The sequence below is a fragment of the Orycteropus afer genome, unplaced genomic scaffold (genome assembly GCF_000298275.1).
Source record: "Orycteropus afer afer isolate SDZICR_OR568_19922 unplaced genomic scaffold, OryAfe1.0 scaffold00004, whole genome shotgun sequence".
Classification (NCBI taxonomy): domain Eukaryota; kingdom Metazoa; phylum Chordata; class Mammalia; order Tubulidentata; family Orycteropodidae; genus Orycteropus; species Orycteropus afer.
This window is the reverse complement of record NW_006921591.1, coordinates 12554834-12575791: the sequence shown is the minus strand read 5'-3', so window position 1 is coordinate 12575791 and position 20958 is coordinate 12554834. Positions and strand designations below refer to the sequence as shown.

Here is a 20958-nt window from a genome sequence, read left to right as displayed (position 1 = left end):
CTTCCTTCCAAGGAGTGGCTGGGGGTTTGAACCTCCAGCCTTCTGGTTAGCAGTCAAGTGCCTTAGGCACTATGCTACCAGAGCTCCCCAGTGGGTGCTAATTAGATATTAATGGAGGACAGGTATGATGCTGCCATGAGGTATTATCTGTCAGTATGTCTTAGAAATATTTTCATGACAAACAATAATGGAATGATGGAACAAATGACGAGTTCCTGTTTTCCATTTCAAAAGTTTTAAGAAAACAATTACACTCTTTTCCTCTTCTACTTTCTGTTTGTGAACCATAACTGCTCGTTATCTTTTTTTGATTCTCTCCACTTAACTCAGTCACATCAGATCTTTTGCAGAAAAGACATGGGAATAATTAATACAGCTTTTTTTTTATCAATGTCTGCTAGGTTGACAGAAAGTGGTTGCTAACTTTCAGAGCTTTGATGGGCTAGACCAGGGTCATTTGAGAGAGAAAAAAATAAAAGGAGCAATGGATCAAGGCTGTAATCCCTCCTCTCTCTATTTCAAGGGATTATCAAACACTTTAATAGTTCTGTGTTTGAGTGTATGCTAATATGTTTATACTCCCTCTCCTGACAGTTTGTATCTCAAAATAAACTTCATTTTCCATTATCAGTGCCATGATTGTGAAAACAGTTATTAGATGGCTGGCTTAGGTACTTTATGTAATTAATTGAGTACATCCCTTGAGCCTAAAGCTGCTTAGGTACAGAGGAGTGATCATGGGTAATACTATAGAAGTCCTCTCCTGAACCAGCCAATAGTTAATTGGAAAGACAGGCATGTACATCACATCAGGCATGTCATTCAAAAGATGCTGATATTTAATTGAGTGAATGGCATGGAGTGTAAATTTAAAAAAAAAAATGCAGAGGAATGACTGTTTCGGGCTGATTTGTCAGGAACGACATTGCATAGGAGCTAAGATTTGAAAGTGGTTTCTGGATGGTTAAAGAAGAGCAGGAACAAGAGACTGGTGTGAATGTGAAGACATGGGAATGGGGAGTACTTGTCTAGGTTGACTATAACCGCTTCTGGATTGTTTTGAGAGGAAGTAAAGGATAAAGCCAAAAAGATAGATTGGGGCCAAAGAACTGAATGTCAAACCAAGAAATTTGGAATTTCTCTTAAGACAGTATATGATCCTTTGAAGATGATTGCACAGGATGAGCTAAGAAGTGATAAAATGAAGGTTGTGATTTAGGAAGCAGTGAACAAGACATATTAACAGTGAAGAAGGATTGAGAGGCAGTTGTACCACTCCTGGTATGAAATGAATTAAAGGTAAGGGAGGATGCCCAAGACCCCCTCACATTCAGTGATTCACTGGAAAGACTTATACTCACAGTATAACAGTAAAATCAGCAAACCACACAGGGCAGAGTCTAAGAGAGACCAGGCAAAAGCTTATTATTATTCTGTACCAGTGGAGGAGTCTAATAGACAGCACTTAAATCTCCCAGCAGTGATGTTTGACAACATGTGCCAAGAGTTGTTGACAAGGGAAACTCATTCAAGCCTTGGTGTCCAAGGTTTTTATTGGGGGTCAGTCATAAGCATGCTTAGCTGCTCAGCCCCCTACCAGGGACCAAACTGATGGTGTGGTCCAAAGTTCCTAGGCATACAAAGTAGTCATTTACCATAAATCACGTTGTTAGCATAGACTATATGGCAGGGCACAAGGTCTCAGGTATACAAAGACATTTTTACCGAGGAGAGTATTCCAAGGGCTCAAAGGTCATCTACCAGGAGCCTGCCAAGGGCCAGTCTTGAAGACCTTAGAATGTGCAGAGTTTGGACAACCCCAAACCTGCTGAGCTAACCCTTTACTTCACAATAGTAAAGGAAGATTTAACAGGCACCATTGAGTGAGATAGTAGATAGGATATGAACCAGGATACCTTAGTTTCTGATGTTCCTGCAATAGTAGAAAAGAAAAAAGGTATCAGAAGTACTGTGATGTTTCAACAGATTTGAATTGTACATAAACATATGATGAAGGGAGGATATAAAATAAATTTTCTTAAAATACATTAAGTGAATTCATTATTTAAGGTAATTGTATTATGTGGCGGTGACTACCCTTTAATATATCAGATTGAAAGTCTTCATTATGTTTGCTTTAAGATCAGAAAGGGAAATAATACAGAGAGGTAGTGAATTCTCTTCTTTGTTCTTGTCCTTCATGTTAGTAACATCTAGAACCAGGATGAGTACAGAGTTTTAAAGAAAACCTTATTCTTGTCTGCAGGGAGCTTATAATGTTGAGAAGCCTGTCAAGTAAAATATTTATTGGAGAACAGAGATGTAGTAGTATGTGCTAATCTTCCTTCTCCCTGAATTCCACCAGCTCCTGATGAATACCCGTGTACTCCCTGTGTGTCTTCTTCCCCCACCTGTGATGCTTAACATCTCCCTGATCACTGGGACCCTGTTATTTGTGACTTAGGCAACACTGTATGCACATGGGGAATCTGGTGCAATGACACAGCCATATCACCTACTCCTTAACAATGAGATTGTGGCATCAGAGGATATGCCTTGTGTTCCCTTATATAAGGTAGCTTTTACCATCTAAACTCTTACATTTTGTTTTAGGTGGAAACAAGAGAAGATGAAGAACAAAGTGTTAAGTTGACTGAAATTCTGGAACTTTTGGTTGCAGCTGGATATTTCAGGGCAAGAATTAAAGGCTTGTCACCTTTTGACAAGGTAAAAAGAAACCCTTCTAACCATTACACTAATTTTTGTTAGGAGTACGTAATTAGCCATGATGGGGAAGTAAAGGAGAGATTGCTTTTTACTTTCTCTATTTCTATCATCCCATTTCTTCCTAATGTAGATCATTAGAGAAATGTTCAAATTTTTAATTAAAATAATATAATAATACATCAGTAGATATGAATCCAGTTCCTTCTCTGTGCATGAATCTTTAGGCAATGTAAAAGAACAAAAGACATAGTTCTTCCTTTCAAGGAACTGAAAATTTAGGTGAAAAAGAAAATTTATGTAAAATCTAAGTTTGATCAGGGCTATGAATTAGAATCAAGTTGAGGGCAATGGGATTGTTTTTGTTTTATCCTAAGTCAGCATACATACAGACAGTTGCCAGATATCCTGTGGATAGTAAATGCTCTTAGTTTGAAAGGGAAGTCACAATAGGATGAAGTCTTTTAATTCAGTAGAACCTGGAATGGTTATGGACAAGGTGTTATAATAGGTGCTGAAGGATAAAGCAAAGACCCTGCCCTCAAAGAGCACTACGTTTGTAGAGAAGAGGAACCTCTAAGCACAGAATAAATAGCACAATGTTAATAAGTGTAATAAAACTGGATAGAGAGAAAACATCCAAGTTAGTCGGGGTGGGCAGAGAAGCTTCCTGGTGGAGGAATGTCCTGAGTTTACTGTCAGTGGGTCATAGTTGTGGCTGTGAATAAGTCACCCTGGGTTGTTGGAGAATACAGATGTCCAGGTCTCTTCCATTTAAATTCTGGTTACTTGGATCTGGGCTGGAGTCCTAGAATTGGTATTTTATTAAGCATCTCACATGAGTTTTACATCACAGCCAGTCATAAGATTCACTGTTGATTTTTCTAACATAAGATGTGTCTGAAAAGGATTTTATTTCAGAATGGATTTTTAGCTTTAGCCTCATTTACATCTTAGAGAAATCCTGTGAGATGAATAGAGCAGGGATTCTTTCATCTCCCTTAAGTAGATGGAAAAATAAGCTATACAGAAATTAAGTAATGAGCTTCAGAATGTCAGCCATTGCTTCATGTCTGGTCAATAGAATACATAATTCCTGTGGAATCTGGCACTTGCCTGAAACTGGGTTAAAATTTGCTGAACTGAGAATTAATGTTCTCTCTGCTTCACTATAAAGAGGATCTAGATATGACATGTCCATTTAATAACAACACTTAGGGACTTTGGAGAATCATGTGTTTAGTGGATATGTATGATTTCAACTCACAGCCAGCCACCCCATAGGATAGAGTAGAACCGCCCTCATAGGGTTTTCAAGGCTATAATCTTTACAGAAGCAGACTGCCACATCTTTCTTCTGCAGAGCAGCCAGTGGGTTCAAACCCTCAACCTTTGAATTAGCAGCTGAGCAGGTTAACCACTGTGCTGCTAGGGCTCCTTCATGTGTATATGTGAGGAGGGAAGGCAGGAAAAGAAAAAAAAAAAATGTATCTATAAGTGTATGTGTGAGTATATATGTGTGTGTATATGTATGAATTATCATTATAAAGTTAGACTTTGGGTCAGCCAGACCTGAGTTGGAATAATTCCTCTCTTCTTATTAGCTGTGTAACCTTGGACAAGATGCTTAGCCTCTTGAGCTTGTCTCTTCATCCGTAAAAAGGGAATAAAATGCCTACCTTTTAATCTTCCTGTGAGGTTCAGATATCAAATACTTGGTCCATTGTATGCACACCATTAATGACACTTCTTTGATTCTTTTCCTCCTTTCCCTTTCCTCACTTATCTTAGCATTTGTACTAGGCACAGAGAAATACTGAATAAACCAATGCTTATTTTTAGACAGATTTTTAGAATGTAATTGTTTTTATCTATATATTATAATACAGTAGCTGTTTGAAATAGTTAAAATTATATTAACTTGAAAGTCAGCTTTGCAGTCACACGAACCACATTTCAAGGGCTTGTAGTCACCATGTGGCTAACAGCTAATGTAGGGAACATTTCCATCATTGCAGAAAATCTTATTAGACAGCTTTAGGTTAAGTGAATTATAGCTGATGGGATAAGGAGCACACACCCACTTACTATCTTTAAAGATACATAATTGTGTATGTTTACTGAGTCTGAAGGAGTTACTTATAATTTATTTACCTTCCATTTCTTTTCCTCTCCCTAAAGGAGAAAGGGAAAAAAGTACTTTCTTTGTGTCTTGCAGGTAGTAGGAGGAATGACTTGGTGCATCACCACTTGCAACTTTGATGTAGATGTTGATTTGCTCTTTCAGGAAAACTCTACAATAGGTCAAAAAATGTAAGTTATTGGGATTTGCTACAGAGGGCCTAAATGGGGAGAAGGGAGGTAACTTTTGAGTGTTTACTATGTGCCAGAAGTTGTGCTAGATGCTTTACAAATTTTATTTTAATTTTCATCATAATAGGTATCATCCTTGTTTTACTGATGAGGAAACTGAGCCTGAAGGTGGCTGTTTAGTTTACTTCTGTGCTACTGTAATAGAAAATACCACAAATGGGATGACTTTAACAAGCAGGAGTTTATTCTTAAAATTTTTGAAGCCTAGAAGTCTGAGTTCAAAGTGCCAGGCTCTAGCGGCTCAGTGAAAGCCTCTTGACCTTGGGCTTCAGCTCTGCCTCCTGCTCCTAGCCAACTGAAGCTAGAGACTTTTCTTCACTCAGGCAGCAGCTGGCTATTGAGGCTGACAAACTCAAGGTGGACAAGTGAAAAGGCACAGTCCCAATATCACCAAACAACATGGCAGGCCACTAATTCAAGTTGAGAAAAAGTCCCAAGATTGTCAGAGCATGGCAGGCTACTGAATGAAGACTCAGCTACATGCAGGGTTCAAGTATGCCAAAAAGCTGGAGACCTTCCTCAAAATTGCTTCTTATATGCTAGAAGCACCCCACATCCCTAAGGCAGCTACTCAGCTGCTCCAATAGATCCTACCATGGAGTTAATTACCAGTCTCACCATGGGGAGTAACTATATCTACCTGCCCAGCCACTCAACCAGGCCCAGCCAATTTAACAACAACCTTAACTACCACAGTGGCCAAGGTCATACAGCTAGCATATAAAGGCATGTTCAGGCTATTCCTTATACTTTACTTGATCAAAGTTTCTTGTGACTGTTTAGTTTGTTTCTTTCCAAAGACAACTAATTTAGGTAGAAGTTGTGTAGGGGAGGAAAAAAGAATCTCTTCCTTCCCATTACCTCTGTGCCATCAAAAGGTGGCAGCACAAATCCCTTGGGGAAGATTTTACCTGAAGGTTCCCTGCTCAGTCTCCCACTGCTTACCAGGGACTTGGTGATGTCATTAGGCTATTTGGAATACCTAGCTCTGTGATGTGACCTTGGGCAAGCCACTCCTTTTGTGGGCCTCAGTTTCTGTATCTGTAAATGTATGATTCTGTGACTTATTTTATTTTTCTGACTCATTGTGGTTCCCCAAGAAAAAAACACTTTCAAAAGAATTAAAGATGGTTTATAAAAATGCATATTAAGCAGTGAGATAAGTACTTGTAAGATGGTAGAAAGGTGAAGCGAAGGGAAAAAAATGGGGGCAGAATTAAGGAGAAGTGCTCTGCCTGAGGAGCACGTTTGTCTGTAGAGAGCCTGGTAGACTGTCTTTTATACACACCCAGCTGGGACTTGTTTTCCGTACTGATTCTTCTTTCCTGAGAGTTCCATAAGTTTCTGTCCTCCCTCCCTAAAGCCCCATTACCAGAGGTTCCTATGCTCAGAGGTCCATAAATGACATTTTAGGCTCATAACTGAGTTCATCTACATTACACATTTGCTCTATACCTATGTTCAGAGTACTTGCAATACATTTTATTTTTTAACCTTCACAACAACTTTTGAATAGGTAAGATGGAGATTAACTTTCATCTTATGATGGGGTATTGAACCAGAGAGATGGGATGAGTTGCCACAGTCCCAGAGTACATGGTAGAACTGGACTTAGACTCATGTTCAATTCACTCTTTCATGCCATTTGCAATAGAGAAGGAAACACAATACTGTTAGAAAATAAAGGAGTTAAACTAATGACCTATAATGTAATCTTAGGCTAGGACATCTGCCTGGTGATGTCTACACTTGTTAGTTACTTTCTCTGATTTTTAGAAAGTAAGAAGATCAACCTTCCATCCACTGAATGGAGACTGGTGGGTTTCTGTAAGAAATCTTCCTGACTTTCTTCCCCTGCCCCAGCCTCCCTCTGGCAGTGTTAGTGCCTTCAGCTGCTTCCATATGCTCCTGAGACTGTACAGACTTCACAGTTATTTCTGAGAGGCAGGTATAAGAAGATTGTAAACCCTGAGATGACATGAATATCCTTTGCGCTATGGCCTGGGCAAGTAAATTGTCTCTGAGGAGTGGCCAGGGAGAGGAACCTAATCTGAAGACATTGGGCTGTACTACTGTTAGGGGTTGTTGTTGTTGTTGTTATATGCCGTCGAGTTGGCCCCCGACTCATAGCGACCCCTCCTTGGCTTTCTGGGGCAGTATCACTACGGAAGTAGGATTGCCCAACCTTCCTTCAAATCTGAGGCCACTAGAGGGAGCTTTCTTCCTGCTCAGCAACGGTGTAACCAGGAGACAAGGTGTCTGTTGATCATGGCCCAACAGGTATAAATATTTAAAACTTGTGCTAAGCAAAGACACAAAACCAGAGTTGGTAATAAGTTGCTAAGCATTGGGTCTTGTCGAGCAGGAACAACAAATACCTGTTTCTTCCCGTCGCAAGTCGGTGAGGTTAAGAAATAAGGCATAGTAGTCTTATGGAATTCAAAATAAAAAATAAATCTTATCAGAGAGAAGTATTCCCAAATGAGTTTGCCAAGTGTATGGTAGTTCAAGGTCATCTGTGGTTGTCCACCCATCAGAACCAACATCGCCACCTAGTAAGATCTGCCTGGCCCCTTGATCACCAGGGCCTTTATCTGTTAGAAAATTGTCCTGCACTTGTAAACAAGGCCACAGCTAGCTGCTGTGACTAGCTGAGGTTTACCAAAAAAAAAAAAAAAAAAAGTCTGGGGTAATTTACTATGTCACTACTTGCCCTATAAGTATCCTCCCCAGAGCAGCAGAGGCCTTCTGCTTCCTCTTGCTAGGCTCTGAACCCCCAGGGTTGTATCTTCTAGCATGCCTTCTTGGGTCTCATTGGGAAGTTGCTGTCCTGAGCTAGTAGCCTCATCAGCATAGTGGTCCAATGTGTCTAGCAGTTACATCCTCTCTGCGCACTAGACCTAGCTCAGCAGGCATCTTTTAAGAAATCCTGAGGTTTTTTAATGCCTTTAACCCTTGACCATATTTAATACTTCTTTGTCTCTTTCGTTTTCTTCTTTTTACTTCTCTTCCTATACTTTAGACAGCAGTGGTACCCATGGCTCTCCCCACTTACCCACATTTCATAATTCCCTAACAGAAGGTCCTTAGCCTTTAGATGGCTGCTGGGTCTGGTCTGCTTTGTTTATGTAGCTGCCTTAGGGGATGTCACGTTATTGACCAAAATGAGTTTCTTGTTTTGGAATAAAAAAATTACTAAATTCTTATTTAAGTTTCTACAGAATGCTCATAGTATGTCCATTTGAATTCTTTGAAGTTTCTTGTTTTCTATCTGTAAGAGTAGGGGTTGCCTGTTTACTTCAGGGTTGTGATTATACAGATTAAGCATCATAAAAAATTAATAAGTCTTATGAAAAATAGAATTAAAAAAAATAAATAAAGGTCTGGGCTAGGGAATAATGTAAGTTGTCCATGTAGCTGACCCAGAGCCTTCATTTCTCCATATGGCCTCTCAAGGCCATTCTTGGTGGTTGTTTCTCAAGGTTTCCAGACTGTACCATGGCTTTGGGGTTTAGTAGACCGACTGGATAATACGTCTCTTCTCTCCACTTGAATCTGATCCAATGAAGATATAGGAAACAAGAGTCCTCTAGGTGGAGACCAAATATCAGCTAATTAGGGAAAGAAGCTTAAATCTGCAGTGAAACAGATTTACACATACATTCCTCCACCACTTTCACCATAAGACTATCCCACCCAGTCCCAGACTGGGCTGAAAACCATCCTCAAGAAGGAGGATGCCTTCCTCTTGAATCTAGGAGTATGCTCTGGGGCCTCAGGGAGCCCAGTTCTTCCTCCTCCCAAACCCAGTCATTTCATAGGAGGATTGAGGTGAGGTGCTGGAGAGAAGTCAGAGTGTCCCTCTTGAGAAGCACTTTCTCCTTCTGTGGAAATAAGGGTGAGGATTCATGATTCCCCAAAATCTAGGATTGATTTTAGGCCATCAAAAAAAAAAAAATTCTAAAAGCTACAAATTGTTTTAAAAATACTTTTGTACCCAGAGTAGAAAACTCCAAATATCTTTTGGGCCTGAGGGCCTGCATCTTATAGGGGAAGATTGTGTGTCCCTTGAGGGTGCACTCATCGCAACCTGTGTGAGCTTCGTCTTAGTGGTTATAAATGTGTTATAATTGTTTATTTAACTATCTCTTCTGCTATTCTGTGCTCTCCGGGAATTAAAGGACTGTAGCTTAATTGTCTTCATATTTTGAGCACTTATCTATCACAGAATATGATAATTGACTGTTACATGAATAATATTTAGAGTCATATCTTTCAGTATCTAACCTAGTGGTTCCCGGAGTTGTAGAAAAAGGAAATCGGTGAAATGAAATGTAAAAGAATTTGGGATATTGATGACTATTTATTTGGCCATGTAAGGATGTTAGAAAATAATTAGTACCTCTAACATCACTGGTATTTCATAAACAAACAAAATCTTTTAATATAAAAAAGAAGGAAGAACACAATTTTAGAATAAAGGGTATAGTCAGTTTTGTGGCCTTACACATACACACTCATATACACATCTAAATTGTACTTACTTTTCTCATTTTGTTGTTAGCTAGGAGAAACAAGATCATCATGGTCTGGCACTGGGCTGGCATTGAGAAGTCCCAGATTCTTCTGGGATGATGCCCAGACTTCAGAGCTGTTTTAAGGGCCATTTGCTATGTTTTCATTCTTGCTTGTTGTTTCTGAACAGAGCTCTCTCAGAAAAAATTGTCTCAGTCCTGCCAAGGATGAAATGTCCACACCAGCTGGAGCCCCACCAGATCCAAGGCATGGACTTTATTCACATATTTCCTGTTGTTCAGGTAAGAGGCTTTGTCTGGTATCTTGTCCTTCAAACATCAGAAATCCTGTAATGGATCTGGTTTTTGGGCCATCTCAGCTGGATCCAGTATCTGATAGGTGTGTATAGATTTGGTGGCAGCAGGACATAATGGTGCTTCTTGATGTTATACTCAAAAGATCACAGTATTCCATGTACTCTGGTTTTATACTCTCACCTATTGCTGTCTTTGAATGTTTCCATCAGTGGTTTTTCATTGCTTTTTTTGATAAAGAACGAACGCCATAGCTCTGAATTATCTGATTCCTTCTGATTTGTCCACTTCATTTTATTTCTGCCTTTCTTTGTTCTCTCTGTTCTACCTCTGACCTTTCCTTAGATTTGCTCATACTTGCTATGTTTCCTCCTGTCACAGGGCTTTTGCATGTGCTGGTTCCTTGGGCTGGAATGTTTTTCTCTCCCCCTCCTTACTTGCTTAATTGATACTCATCCTTTAGATTTCACCTCTACTAAACTTTCTCAAGGAAGCCTTCCTGCACCTCCTAATCTAGAATAGGTTCTTTTGTTGTATCCACTCATAGGGGTACATTCCCTTCCTTCACAGAAATCTTCCTTACTGCAGTTTGTAACCATTTATAAATAATCATTTGTGTGATTATTTATTTTCTCCCATTAGACTGTAAGCTTCATGAGGTCAGGCACTGTAGCTGTCTTGCTGTCTGTTATATTTCCAGCACCTACCAGAACATCTGGTATTTTGTAGATACTCAATACTTACTTGATGACTAAATATCTAATGGGAGACTTATTCCCACCCACCGACCCCTACCTCCCAGCTATTTCCTGAGGCTCTGTGATAAAGTGGTTCATGCTTTACAGCTCCCTGTATTCTGTATAGTACTTCTTATCTGAGCTTTTCCTCCAGGCACCTTAAAAAGAAGAGAAGCAAAGAAACTCAACTTTGTAGCATGCTGTGGGGACAGTATTGTATTGCTTTATCTGATCCTAAAAAAGTTCTTTGAATCAATTGATTCCAAAGAATGAGACTCAGAGAAAGTGGCAATAATTTGCTTAAGACAGAGATCTAGTGAGTGGAGAAGCTGACATGAAATTTCAGTCTAAACTCCAGTCTCTAAGCCTTGTGCTTTTCCCACCTACCATCCATGCGGTCGCTGGGAAGGAAGATGAGCAGCTCTTGCTAGAAAAATCTCCTAATCGTGTCTTCAGATTATATAATGTAGAAATTAAGAGTATGGATGTTGGAGATTTCCTGGGTTCAAATCTCAGCTCTACCACTTTCAGTCTGTGTGACCTTGGGCAAATGACTTAACTTCTCACCTATTAAATGAAGGCAATAATAGTATCTACCTGAAGGAATGGAAATAAATACATTAACGTGTAAAACACTTACGTGCTTTATGCAAGGACTGTACATATTTTAGTTAAGTAGTGTAGCTATTTCTGTTTTTTTATTGTTGTTATTGGGAGTCTTCATCTGCGCTAGACATAAGCCTAAACCATCAGATTGGTCTTAGGAACCTCAAGTGTCATGAAATTTGTAAATTTGAGGCAAAGACTCAGATTTGGTTTGTATGTTTGTTAGATTTTTTGTGTCTCTGATCAGAGGATGATGCTACCTGATACTTTTTTTGTGAAAATGAGAAGTGTGTTATTACTAAACCCTCTAACACCAGTGTACTGTGAAATTGTTATCCTTTTCCCTAAATCCTAGGTCTCCAGGGATTAGACCTTACTCAGTCCTACACAAGAATTTTGGGGGCTAAAAACTTTAGTTCAGATATGAGAAAGGAATGCATGGGAAGAGTGATGTTCTGTAGTCTCTTTGAGCATGTTGAGTGTCTGAAGGTTCCACATTGTAAATACAGTGCTGGAGAGGTTCATGTCTGGACATGTATCTGGGTGAGAGCCTAGACTAGTGGATACCAAATTTCTTAATTTTATGGACCTATAAAATTTTAAAGCAAAAAATGGGAGGTTCACGTAGGGTTGCTACTCCTGTTTTGTTGGTGGTGGTTATTTTTTTTAATAACTGCTGTCTTGCTTTTATCATCTTTTCCTAAGAGCAAATCTCATTAAACTCCCAATGTTAGAATAAAGTAGTCCTTCTGTAAAAATGGCATATGGACATCAGACTTCCTCTAACTTCAGGAGGAAGAGTGAGAATCAAGGTCAGCATCAGCCCAAAGCTAATTTCTATGAAATGGAAGTCAGATGTATCTCCACTCTCCAACCTTTTACCAATTCTGACAACAACTGTCCCTCCCATGACACTCTTTACTTCTCTGCTGGGTGCATTCATTGGTTGCAGTGGCCACACACAGCTCATAGATAATACACATGATTATGAGGGTTTTTTTAGGGAAATAACAGGTACAACTTGGGATCATAATCAGGAAGTATGTAGGCAAGGTCTGGAACCAAACTAAAACCCACAGCCATCAAGTCAATTCTGACTCACAGTGACCCAATAGGACAGATTGGACAGATTAGAACTGCCCTATAGAGTTTCTAAGGCTGTAAACCTTTACAGAAGAAGACTGTTTCATCTTTCTTCTATGAGTTAGCAGTTGAATGGTATAATCACTGTACTACCAGAGCTCCTTTAGATCTAAAAGGCTCTGCTGAAATGGAGAGCACCTCCTTCCCTTCTTCAGTACAAGACAGCTCTCTTATCTCCTCTTGGCTGTGCAAGCAAGCAGGGCCTTCTCTCTGCTATGCACACCCCCTGCAGACAGGCCTTCTCTTGGCCTCTCAGGACAGGTTTCCCTTGGTCTTGGCCTCTGCACTGCTTAGGCAAGTGTTACAAAGCTCTTTAGCTCAGTTACTAAGTGCCTGGAAGCAGGCCCCCTTCCCAGTAAACTTCAGGTGCTCATTTCTCTAGCTCCATGGGGCAACAAGCGTAGCTCTGCCAACAAGGACCTGGGTGCATCCCACTCTGCATCCAAGCTTCCTGCCCAAAAGTTCTCAACTCTCTTGCTCCATGGGCCAGGAAACCCACTGTGCAGACTCACACCAGTCTCCTGGTTCTGCTGCCATCTTTTCTCTGCTGCCACTTCTTGCCATCTTGGGTGTTACAGCTCTCTGACTCCTGGGTCTAGGAAGTTCTCAGCACAGGGACTCAGTTGAAAGGACACACTCTGCTCCTGGCTCTTTTTGATGATAGCGAGGTCCACCCTCCCAGTCTATGGGCTTGGCTCATTTAAAACCTATCAGGATGACAAAACTAAACAATCCTCTTACTAGGGTTCCATGTACTTTATTTGCATTATCCCTCCCCTGCAAGGGTTCAATGCACCTTGTTTGCATCGTTAGCAGGCTGTCTAATCTTCTTGGTAGGCCACAAACACCTTATTTGCATAGTTCTACCCAATTATTTTGTAGGAGTCACAAGACCACGGCTAGAAGTGGCATATTAAGTAATTCACTGCATCAGACCTTCAATTTGAATACATACATTGTTATGAAAAACTTGCCACATACCCCATTTCCCCCCCCCCTATTTTGCTGCCAACCAGTGAAAACAACCATAGAACAGCAGTTGGGAACCACTGATCTAGTTGTCTTATATGACTCTGGAAGATCACCACCCATGTTCACACTACTTAGCAAACCTTATATTGACATTTTCTGAATGCCACCTTAGAAAAAAATGGATCTAGCTTCCAACCACTGGCAGTTCTAGGTCACATCTTTTTCTCCCATGCCAGGCATGTGAATCTAGTGAAGGTAGGTATTTTTCTTGAGTGGTTAGGTAACCTGTGGCACAGTTGGCTGTCTAAAAGGTTCCCACCTCAGCCCTTCTCACTGGAATAACTGAAACTTGCTCATTACAGAGGGATCAGTTGTCTAGGTGAATTCTTATGACATAATAGGTTTTACCTTCCTTATCTGATCATACTCTTAAGGATCCAACCAAGAAGTTACTCAGGTCTGGGATTAATTTGATGGAGGAATAACGGATATGACAGGATTTTCTGAAAGGGAAACAAGAATGAAAGGCCAGAAACTGGTTCTCTAGATTCAAAGAAAAGTCAAGCTAAGTTGAGTTGAAATTGAGTTGAGTAGTGTGTGTCAGCCTCCTCAGTTGCCCTTGGCCATGGTGCTAGGGTGGGAGTGTGCGTGAGGGACTTGAGTAGTTCTAAATGCTCCCTAATTTCTGTTTCTCTTTTGGACATTAGTCAGTGCTTGAGGTCATTGTTTGGAGTTGGATTGTGATGGAGTGGTAGATATAAATGAAGATATTAATAACAAAAGAATATTCCTCATATAGTTATTTGTAGCTACCTTTACCATGGGCAGCTACTTCCTAAATATCCTTTTCTCTGGATCCAGTTGCCCGCCCCCCCATGAGCAAGCCTTTCTTCTATCCTGAAGGAGCAGCATGCATTTTTCTATTGTCTCCTTTCCTGGGTAGATAATTCATGTCGAGTGTGGTTATGCTCTCTGGGGAGCTCTGGTAGCGTAGTACCTAAGGCACTTGACTGCTAACCAGAAGGCTGGCGGTTCAAACCCACCAGCCACTCCTCAGAAGGAAGGTTGGGCAATCTACTTCCATAGTGATACTGCCTCGGAAACCCAAGGAGGGGTTGCTATGAGTCGGGTCCGACTCGACTGCACATATCAACAACAACAGCATTGCTCTCTGGAGAGGGAGTGGCAACCCTGACAGATGACATCCACCTCTGTTAAAACATTTCCTCCAAAGAGTCGTTCACTACCTATTTGACCATAGCAATGGGAGCAGCAAAGCTTTGGACCTCACCAGATGAGTCTTCTCTTTCTTTGGATGATGCAGTTTTTCTGACTGTTTTCTATTTAAAACCCAGGCAGACTTATTCTGTGTCCCAATGGGGATAGCTAAGCTTAGGCCTCCCAGGCAATGCCATGATCTTTTCCTTTCAACGCTCACTGGTAAGCTAGCTAAAGGCTCACTTCTAAGTCCCTGTGGCTGAGACCAGAGGTTCCCAGCATGATTATGGAACCAAATCACTGGGGAGCTTATAGCTCAAAGATACAAAGGCATTAAATGCACAGAAAGGGACCCATGACCAAAAGGGCAGGTGTTGGGCCATTTGTCCTTTGTTCTGTCACACCCATGGGAAAAGGAACAGTTACTTCTTTTCCATTATACCACAGGAGAGTGCTCTGCAGCCTGAAATGGAATTCCCTGAGTCAGTAGCAACTTAATATTAATTTATTTGGTAGATGTGGAAAGAAATTAGGAGACTAAGTAAACATGTTGAATCCCCATTGAAGGTTTATTATGAATATAGTACCATTGTTGGGTACCTACTAATGTCCTTGAGTACCATATTCTTGTAATAATAGCATATGTTCATTAAATGCATGTTGTTGTTGTTGTTGTTGTTATGTGCCGTTGAGTCAGACCCGACTCATAGCGACCCCTCCTTGGGTTTCCGAGGCAGTATCACTAGGGAAGTATAGATTGCTCCATCTTCCTTCCGAGGAGTGGCTGGTGGGTTTGAACCGCCAGCCTTCTGGTTAGCAGTCAAGTGCCTTAGCCACTATGCTACCAGAGCTCCCAAATGCTTATTACTATATGCCAAAAATTATACTGAATGTATTGAATATTACTTTGCTTAATTCTCATAATAATCCTACGAGTTGGGTCATAGATTAGGAAACTGAGGCTTAATTGTTAAGGTCACACAGCTGGTTAATGAAAGAGTTCAAATTTAAATGCCATACGATGATATCCAAACTTTGTTTTTATTTCTATAATAATTAGGTCTTTCATTGTGACAGAAATTTTCCAAGGGTAATCACTGTAGGTGATAGGTTAAAATAATATACTAAGCTGGCAAATTGTTCTACTGTAGTAAACATCTTTATATGGTAAATACACTGTTGGAAATCACTTTTCTGGGTGGCCAGGGTTAAAAATTAAACAACATATGGTAGAGTGCAAAATTGCAAGTGAAAAATAATTGTTCTGCTTGAAGGAGGAAGAGATTTAGTAAATAATAGAAAATGAAGCATAAACCATAAAGGAGAGAGAATGATTGAGACTGTTATCATAGTAAAATTAAATACATTGAAGTATAGAGTTTTAAAAAAGAAGTCAGAGGACAAATCACTGACTAGAAGAACTGAATATAACTAACAGAGGAAGAGTATTCTGAATATATAAAGACTGCCTCCAAGTTAATAAGAAAAATACAAATAACCCAGTGGAAAAAGGGGTAGTCCTTTTATCCAACAGAAATTCAGTTTCTAAAAAAGGGAAACCCCAATGGCAATAAACAAGAAAAAAGATGCTCGATCTCATTAGTAATGAGGAAAATGCAAATTAAAACCACAATGAGATACCATTTTATATCCATCAGGATGACAAATGAAATCTGACACTACCAAGTATTGGAGAGAAGGGGAGTAATAGCTCACATACAGTGCTGGTGGAAGGATACCTCAATATAACCTCTTTGGAGAGAATTTGAAAATGCCTAGTGTTGTTGAAAATGTGCAGACCCTCCCAGCCAGCATTTCCTTTGCTCTGTGTTTACCATGGAGAATCTCTGCCACCTGTACATTAGGAGGTATGTACAAGAATGTTGCTAGCAGTAGTGTTTGCAATATCAGAAAACTGCAAACTCTCCAGATGTCCATTAACATGTGGAGGGATAATTGTGGGATTTGATCTAAAAGAATATTATTTAGGAGAGAAAATGAACTACAGTAATACATACCAACATGAGTAACCTAAAAATAACAACATAATGTTATATGAAGAAAAACAAGTTGCAGAATAATACAGTGTGATACAGTTTATGTAACATTTAGAAACATGGCAAATAATACATTATTATTGGTGACTCCTTGAAGTATATAGACAGGTATAGATACAGACAGGCATAAATACAGATGTGACACATGCAGTTATTAGGTTAGTGACTCCCTCTGGATAAATGTAGTTAAAGGTTAGTGGAGGGAGGAAGAGTCTGTGATCTTTTGGGAGGAGGAAGAGAATCTGATCTGTGGTGGATGCCTAGGGGCTTTAGCTATATTTGAAATATTTTTTTACTGCTGGGCCAATGGATGTTTGTTTATATATATATATGTGTGTGTGTATATACATGGATGCTCTGGTGGTGTAGTGCCTAAGGCATGTGACTGCTAACCAGAGGCTGGCGGTTCAAAACCACCAGCCACTCCTCAGAAGGAAGGTTGGGCAATCTCCTTCCGTAGTGATACCACCTCGGAAACACATGGAGGGGTCACTATGAGTCGGGTTTGACTTGACAGCAGTGATTGTGGTTTTGGTATGCATACATATATGTATATGTATATATGTGTGTTTATGTTTTTGTATGTCTGTTTATGTTAAAAATGTGTCTTTCAAAAAAAATAAAACTCTCACCCCAAGCCTAGTGCTAAGATGTCATAAAACCCATTACTGTCAAGTTGATTCTGACTCATAGCAACCCTAGAGAGCAGACTAGAAACGGGGTTTGCAAGGCTGTAATCTTCAGGGAAGCAGACTGTTGCATCTTTCTTCCATGGAGCAGCAGGGTCAAACCCCTGGCCTTTTGGTTAGTAGCTGAGCACTTTAACCACTTCATCACCAAGTGCTCCGTAAATGTTCCTCAAGGACAAAGGGAATGAATAGAGAGCCAGTCAGGAGATGAAAAGGCCATTTGTTATACTTTGCACTCTTTTATCCTTACTGCACCTAAGTCTTCTTCAGGGTATATGTGTATACACATGTGTGTTTAGTGAGCTATTTTAAAGGTAGTTTTAAGGAGGTGTGAGTTTTAAATAGGGAGAAATGAGAAGCAGTTCCTTTTGTGTTTCTCAGCCCTGTAGAGATAGGAAATGTTTAATAAAACTTATTTGTCAGTCTTCTGGCATAGAAGAACCTTAAAGTTGTGACTGCCAGTCTTGAGACTTGCTAGCTATGTATCAGTGAGCAAATTACATAGTCTCTTGAGTTTTAGGTCCTGTAAAACATGGCCAGTACTATATTGTTCTGAGACTTAAGTGAGAGAATCAGTGTGAACATCAGGCTAACTTGATGCCTAATGCTGTGTATGTAGTACACACAGTTCTCAAATCTGAATATTTTGGGGCTTTTTGTTTTCATCTATCAAACACACTTATACTGGTTCTCTCCCCTTTCTCTGGTCTGTGCAAGCAGCTCAGGAAAGAGACATTTGTATTATGATCTGCCACTGAGGCCTGGTAGTTGTAGGGAATAGCTCTATCTGTGTTATGGTTCAAGTGTTTACAGAGCAGTCTAGTACTTGTGATTTCATTTGGTCCCACCATAGCTCTGTGAGGTAGAAGGAACTGATAATTCTCACCTCCATTTTACCAAGAGAAGGAGGATATGAGGCCTGAGGATATGAAGCAAGTAGTATATAAAGCTCTTGCAAAGCTACTCAACACCAGGGCCCACTGGACCTGGCAACTCAGATGCCCGCCCAGTTGCTTTTCTCATAGGACAGTATGTTGGTAATTTTTCATCACCTGGTCAGTCAGATAGTTATTTGGGTTCATGAGTTGTGCCATCTCTAAGTTCATTGCAGTGGAATTTTGTCTTGGTTAGCTCACATTTTGCAACGTTCCTCCCCAGTGGCTGGTGAAGCGAGCCATTGAAACAAAAGAAGAAATGGGTGACTACATTCGCTCCTACTCCATATCCCAGTTCCAGAAAATCTACAGTCTCCCAGAGGTTAGTATTCTGCTTTGCTTTTCTTACTCAACTGAGAACATGAGAGTATACTTGCGACTTTCCTGGAAGGATCAGCATAAGCTCAGGTTCCAGAAGGGATGCTTTATCCCAACACCAACTCCTAATCCTTATCCGCAGCTTGATATTTCTGCCCCTACTGGTCTTACCCAAGCATTGAAACTGGGTTACCTTATTCACTTGAACTGCCTCTTTATGTCAGTACTGAGTTTAAAACCCTACAAATTTGTCCTTTTGTGTCTTTAATTTTTGGGGGAAAGTGAAGTTTTTTTTTTCCTTCAGTTGTAAAAATAAAGCATACTAATTGCAAATGACAGCCTTGAGTATGGATTATACCTCAACATAAAGAAAACAAGTCCTTACAACTGGACCAATAAGCAACATCACAATAAATGGAAAAAAAGATTGAAGTTGTCAGGGATATCATTTTACTTGGTCTGTAATCATCACCCATGAAAGCAGCAGGTCAAGAAATCAGACAATGTATTGTTCTAGGCAAATCTGCAGTAAACCTCTTTAAAGTGTTAAATAGCAAAGATGTCATTTTGAAGACTAAAGTGTGCCTGACCCAAGACATAGTATTTCAATAGCTTCATAAACATGTGAAAGCTGGACAGTGGATAAAAAAGACTGAAGAAGAATTGATGCATTTGAATTATGGCATTGGTGAGGAATACTGAAAATACCCTGGACTTCCAGGAGAATGCACAAATCTGTCTTGGAAGAAGTACAGCCAGAATGCTCCTTAGATGTGAAAATGGCCAGACTTTGTCTCATGTACTTGGGTCATGTTGTCAGAAGGGACCAGTCCCTGGAAAAGGATATCATGCTTAGTAAAGCAGAGGGTCAGTGGAAAAGCAGAAGACCCTCAACAAAGATGGACTGACACAGTGGCTGCCATGATGGGCTCAAGCATAGCAAAGACTGTGAGGATGATGCAGGATGGGCCAGTGTTTCATTCTGCTGTACAGAGGGTTGCTGTGAGTCAGGGCTAACTCAGTGACATCTAGCAACAATGACACAATTGCAAAAATGGAAAATAAAAAGGCATACAAAAAAGAATAGTCACCTATAATCTGATCACCTAGCCAAACGCTATTAAAGTTTTAGGGGTTTTCTTCAATATTTTCCCAAGTATTTTCCAGTGGTGTGGTCACCCTATACATACAATTTTGTTTTCTTTCTTAATTTACTCTTTTTAAAATTAGCATGGAATCCATTTTTAATGCTTATATAAGCTGTTCCATTTATGTAACATGATTTAGATAAAATTTTCCTCTTTATTGGGCTTATATAATCTTCTACCACTTTTTGAGCATTTTTCTCTGTTCCTCATTTTTCTGGTAGTGTTGTTTAGTAGAGGGAGAGGCCTTACCCTCCCTTATTCCCAAGTTTTAAAGGGGCTGGCGTTAGGATCTGTCCTCTGAAATTGGGGGATCGTGGTGATGCCTTCCAGAAGTGTGTTTGCAGTGAGCAGGAATTGAGGTCAGAGTGCTGGTCAAAAAGTTCTGAGAAAATCTGTGATTTATTTTGTAAAAAAAATTTTGTGATTTATGTTGTTGTTATGTGCCATTGATTCAGACCCAACTCATAGCAACCCCCTTGGGTTTCCCAGGTGGTGTCACTATGGAAGTAGATTGCCCAACCTTCCTTCTGAGGAATGCTGGTGGGTTTGAACCACCAGGCTTTTGGTTAGCAGTCAAGTGCCTTAGACACTACACCACCAGAGCTCCCATAAGGAATATACATGTATGTATTTTTTTTTTTTTTTTAGTTTTCTATTCAGGTTAGTATTTGGAGAGACCTTGTGTCCACAGTCTCAGTAGTTTAGGTCTTGTTACTATGATTTCCTGGGTTTGGAACACAGGTTCCTACCTCTGTCTGGGCACATCTTTGTTCCACTTCAGATGCCCCCTGCTCACCTTCTCGAATGCTCTGCTCCTAGGCATGTTCTCTCAGGACTTCCCACAAAGCAAAGGTTGTAGCTACCAGTATCTGTCACTCTTCTGTTCACTGTAAGGTTTCTGAAAGTATTGCTAAAATTATTTCTGAGCATGTCTTCCACAGAATTCTTACTGTGTAAATGGTAAGATGTTTTAGCTGAACAAAATTTTCTGTGATTAAATAAGCATAAGTAGCACCATAAGAGCAGGAGAAAGCGGATTAAAACCAAGAAGCCAGAGAGAAGAGCAGTCAGCCGAAGGGATTAGGTGAGGAGAGGCATCTCAGGCTCGCCCAGAGTAGCAGGCCGGAAGAGCAGGAGAAAGAGGATAAAAGCCAGGAACCCGGACAGAAGAGCAGTCAGCCCCAGGGTTACAGGTGAGGAGAGACAACT

At 40.2% G+C, this 20958-nt stretch overlaps 1 protein-coding gene across 1 annotated transcript in view; it reads left to right on the top strand.

Annotated features, from left to right (window-relative positions):
- CCDC93 (coiled-coil domain containing 93) overlaps positions 1-20958 on the top strand; it is a 121812-nt gene that overhangs the window by 3119 nt on the left and 97735 nt on the right. Inside the window, exons 2-5 of the mRNA XM_042780507.1 lie at positions 2614-2727; positions 4943-5037; positions 9803-9914; positions 18507-18605. Of these exons, the coding sequence (XP_042636441.1) occupies positions 2614-2727; positions 4943-5037; positions 9803-9914; positions 18507-18605 (420 nt within the window). The remainder of the gene's footprint in view (positions 1-2613; positions 2728-4942; positions 5038-9802; positions 9915-18506; positions 18606-20958) is intronic.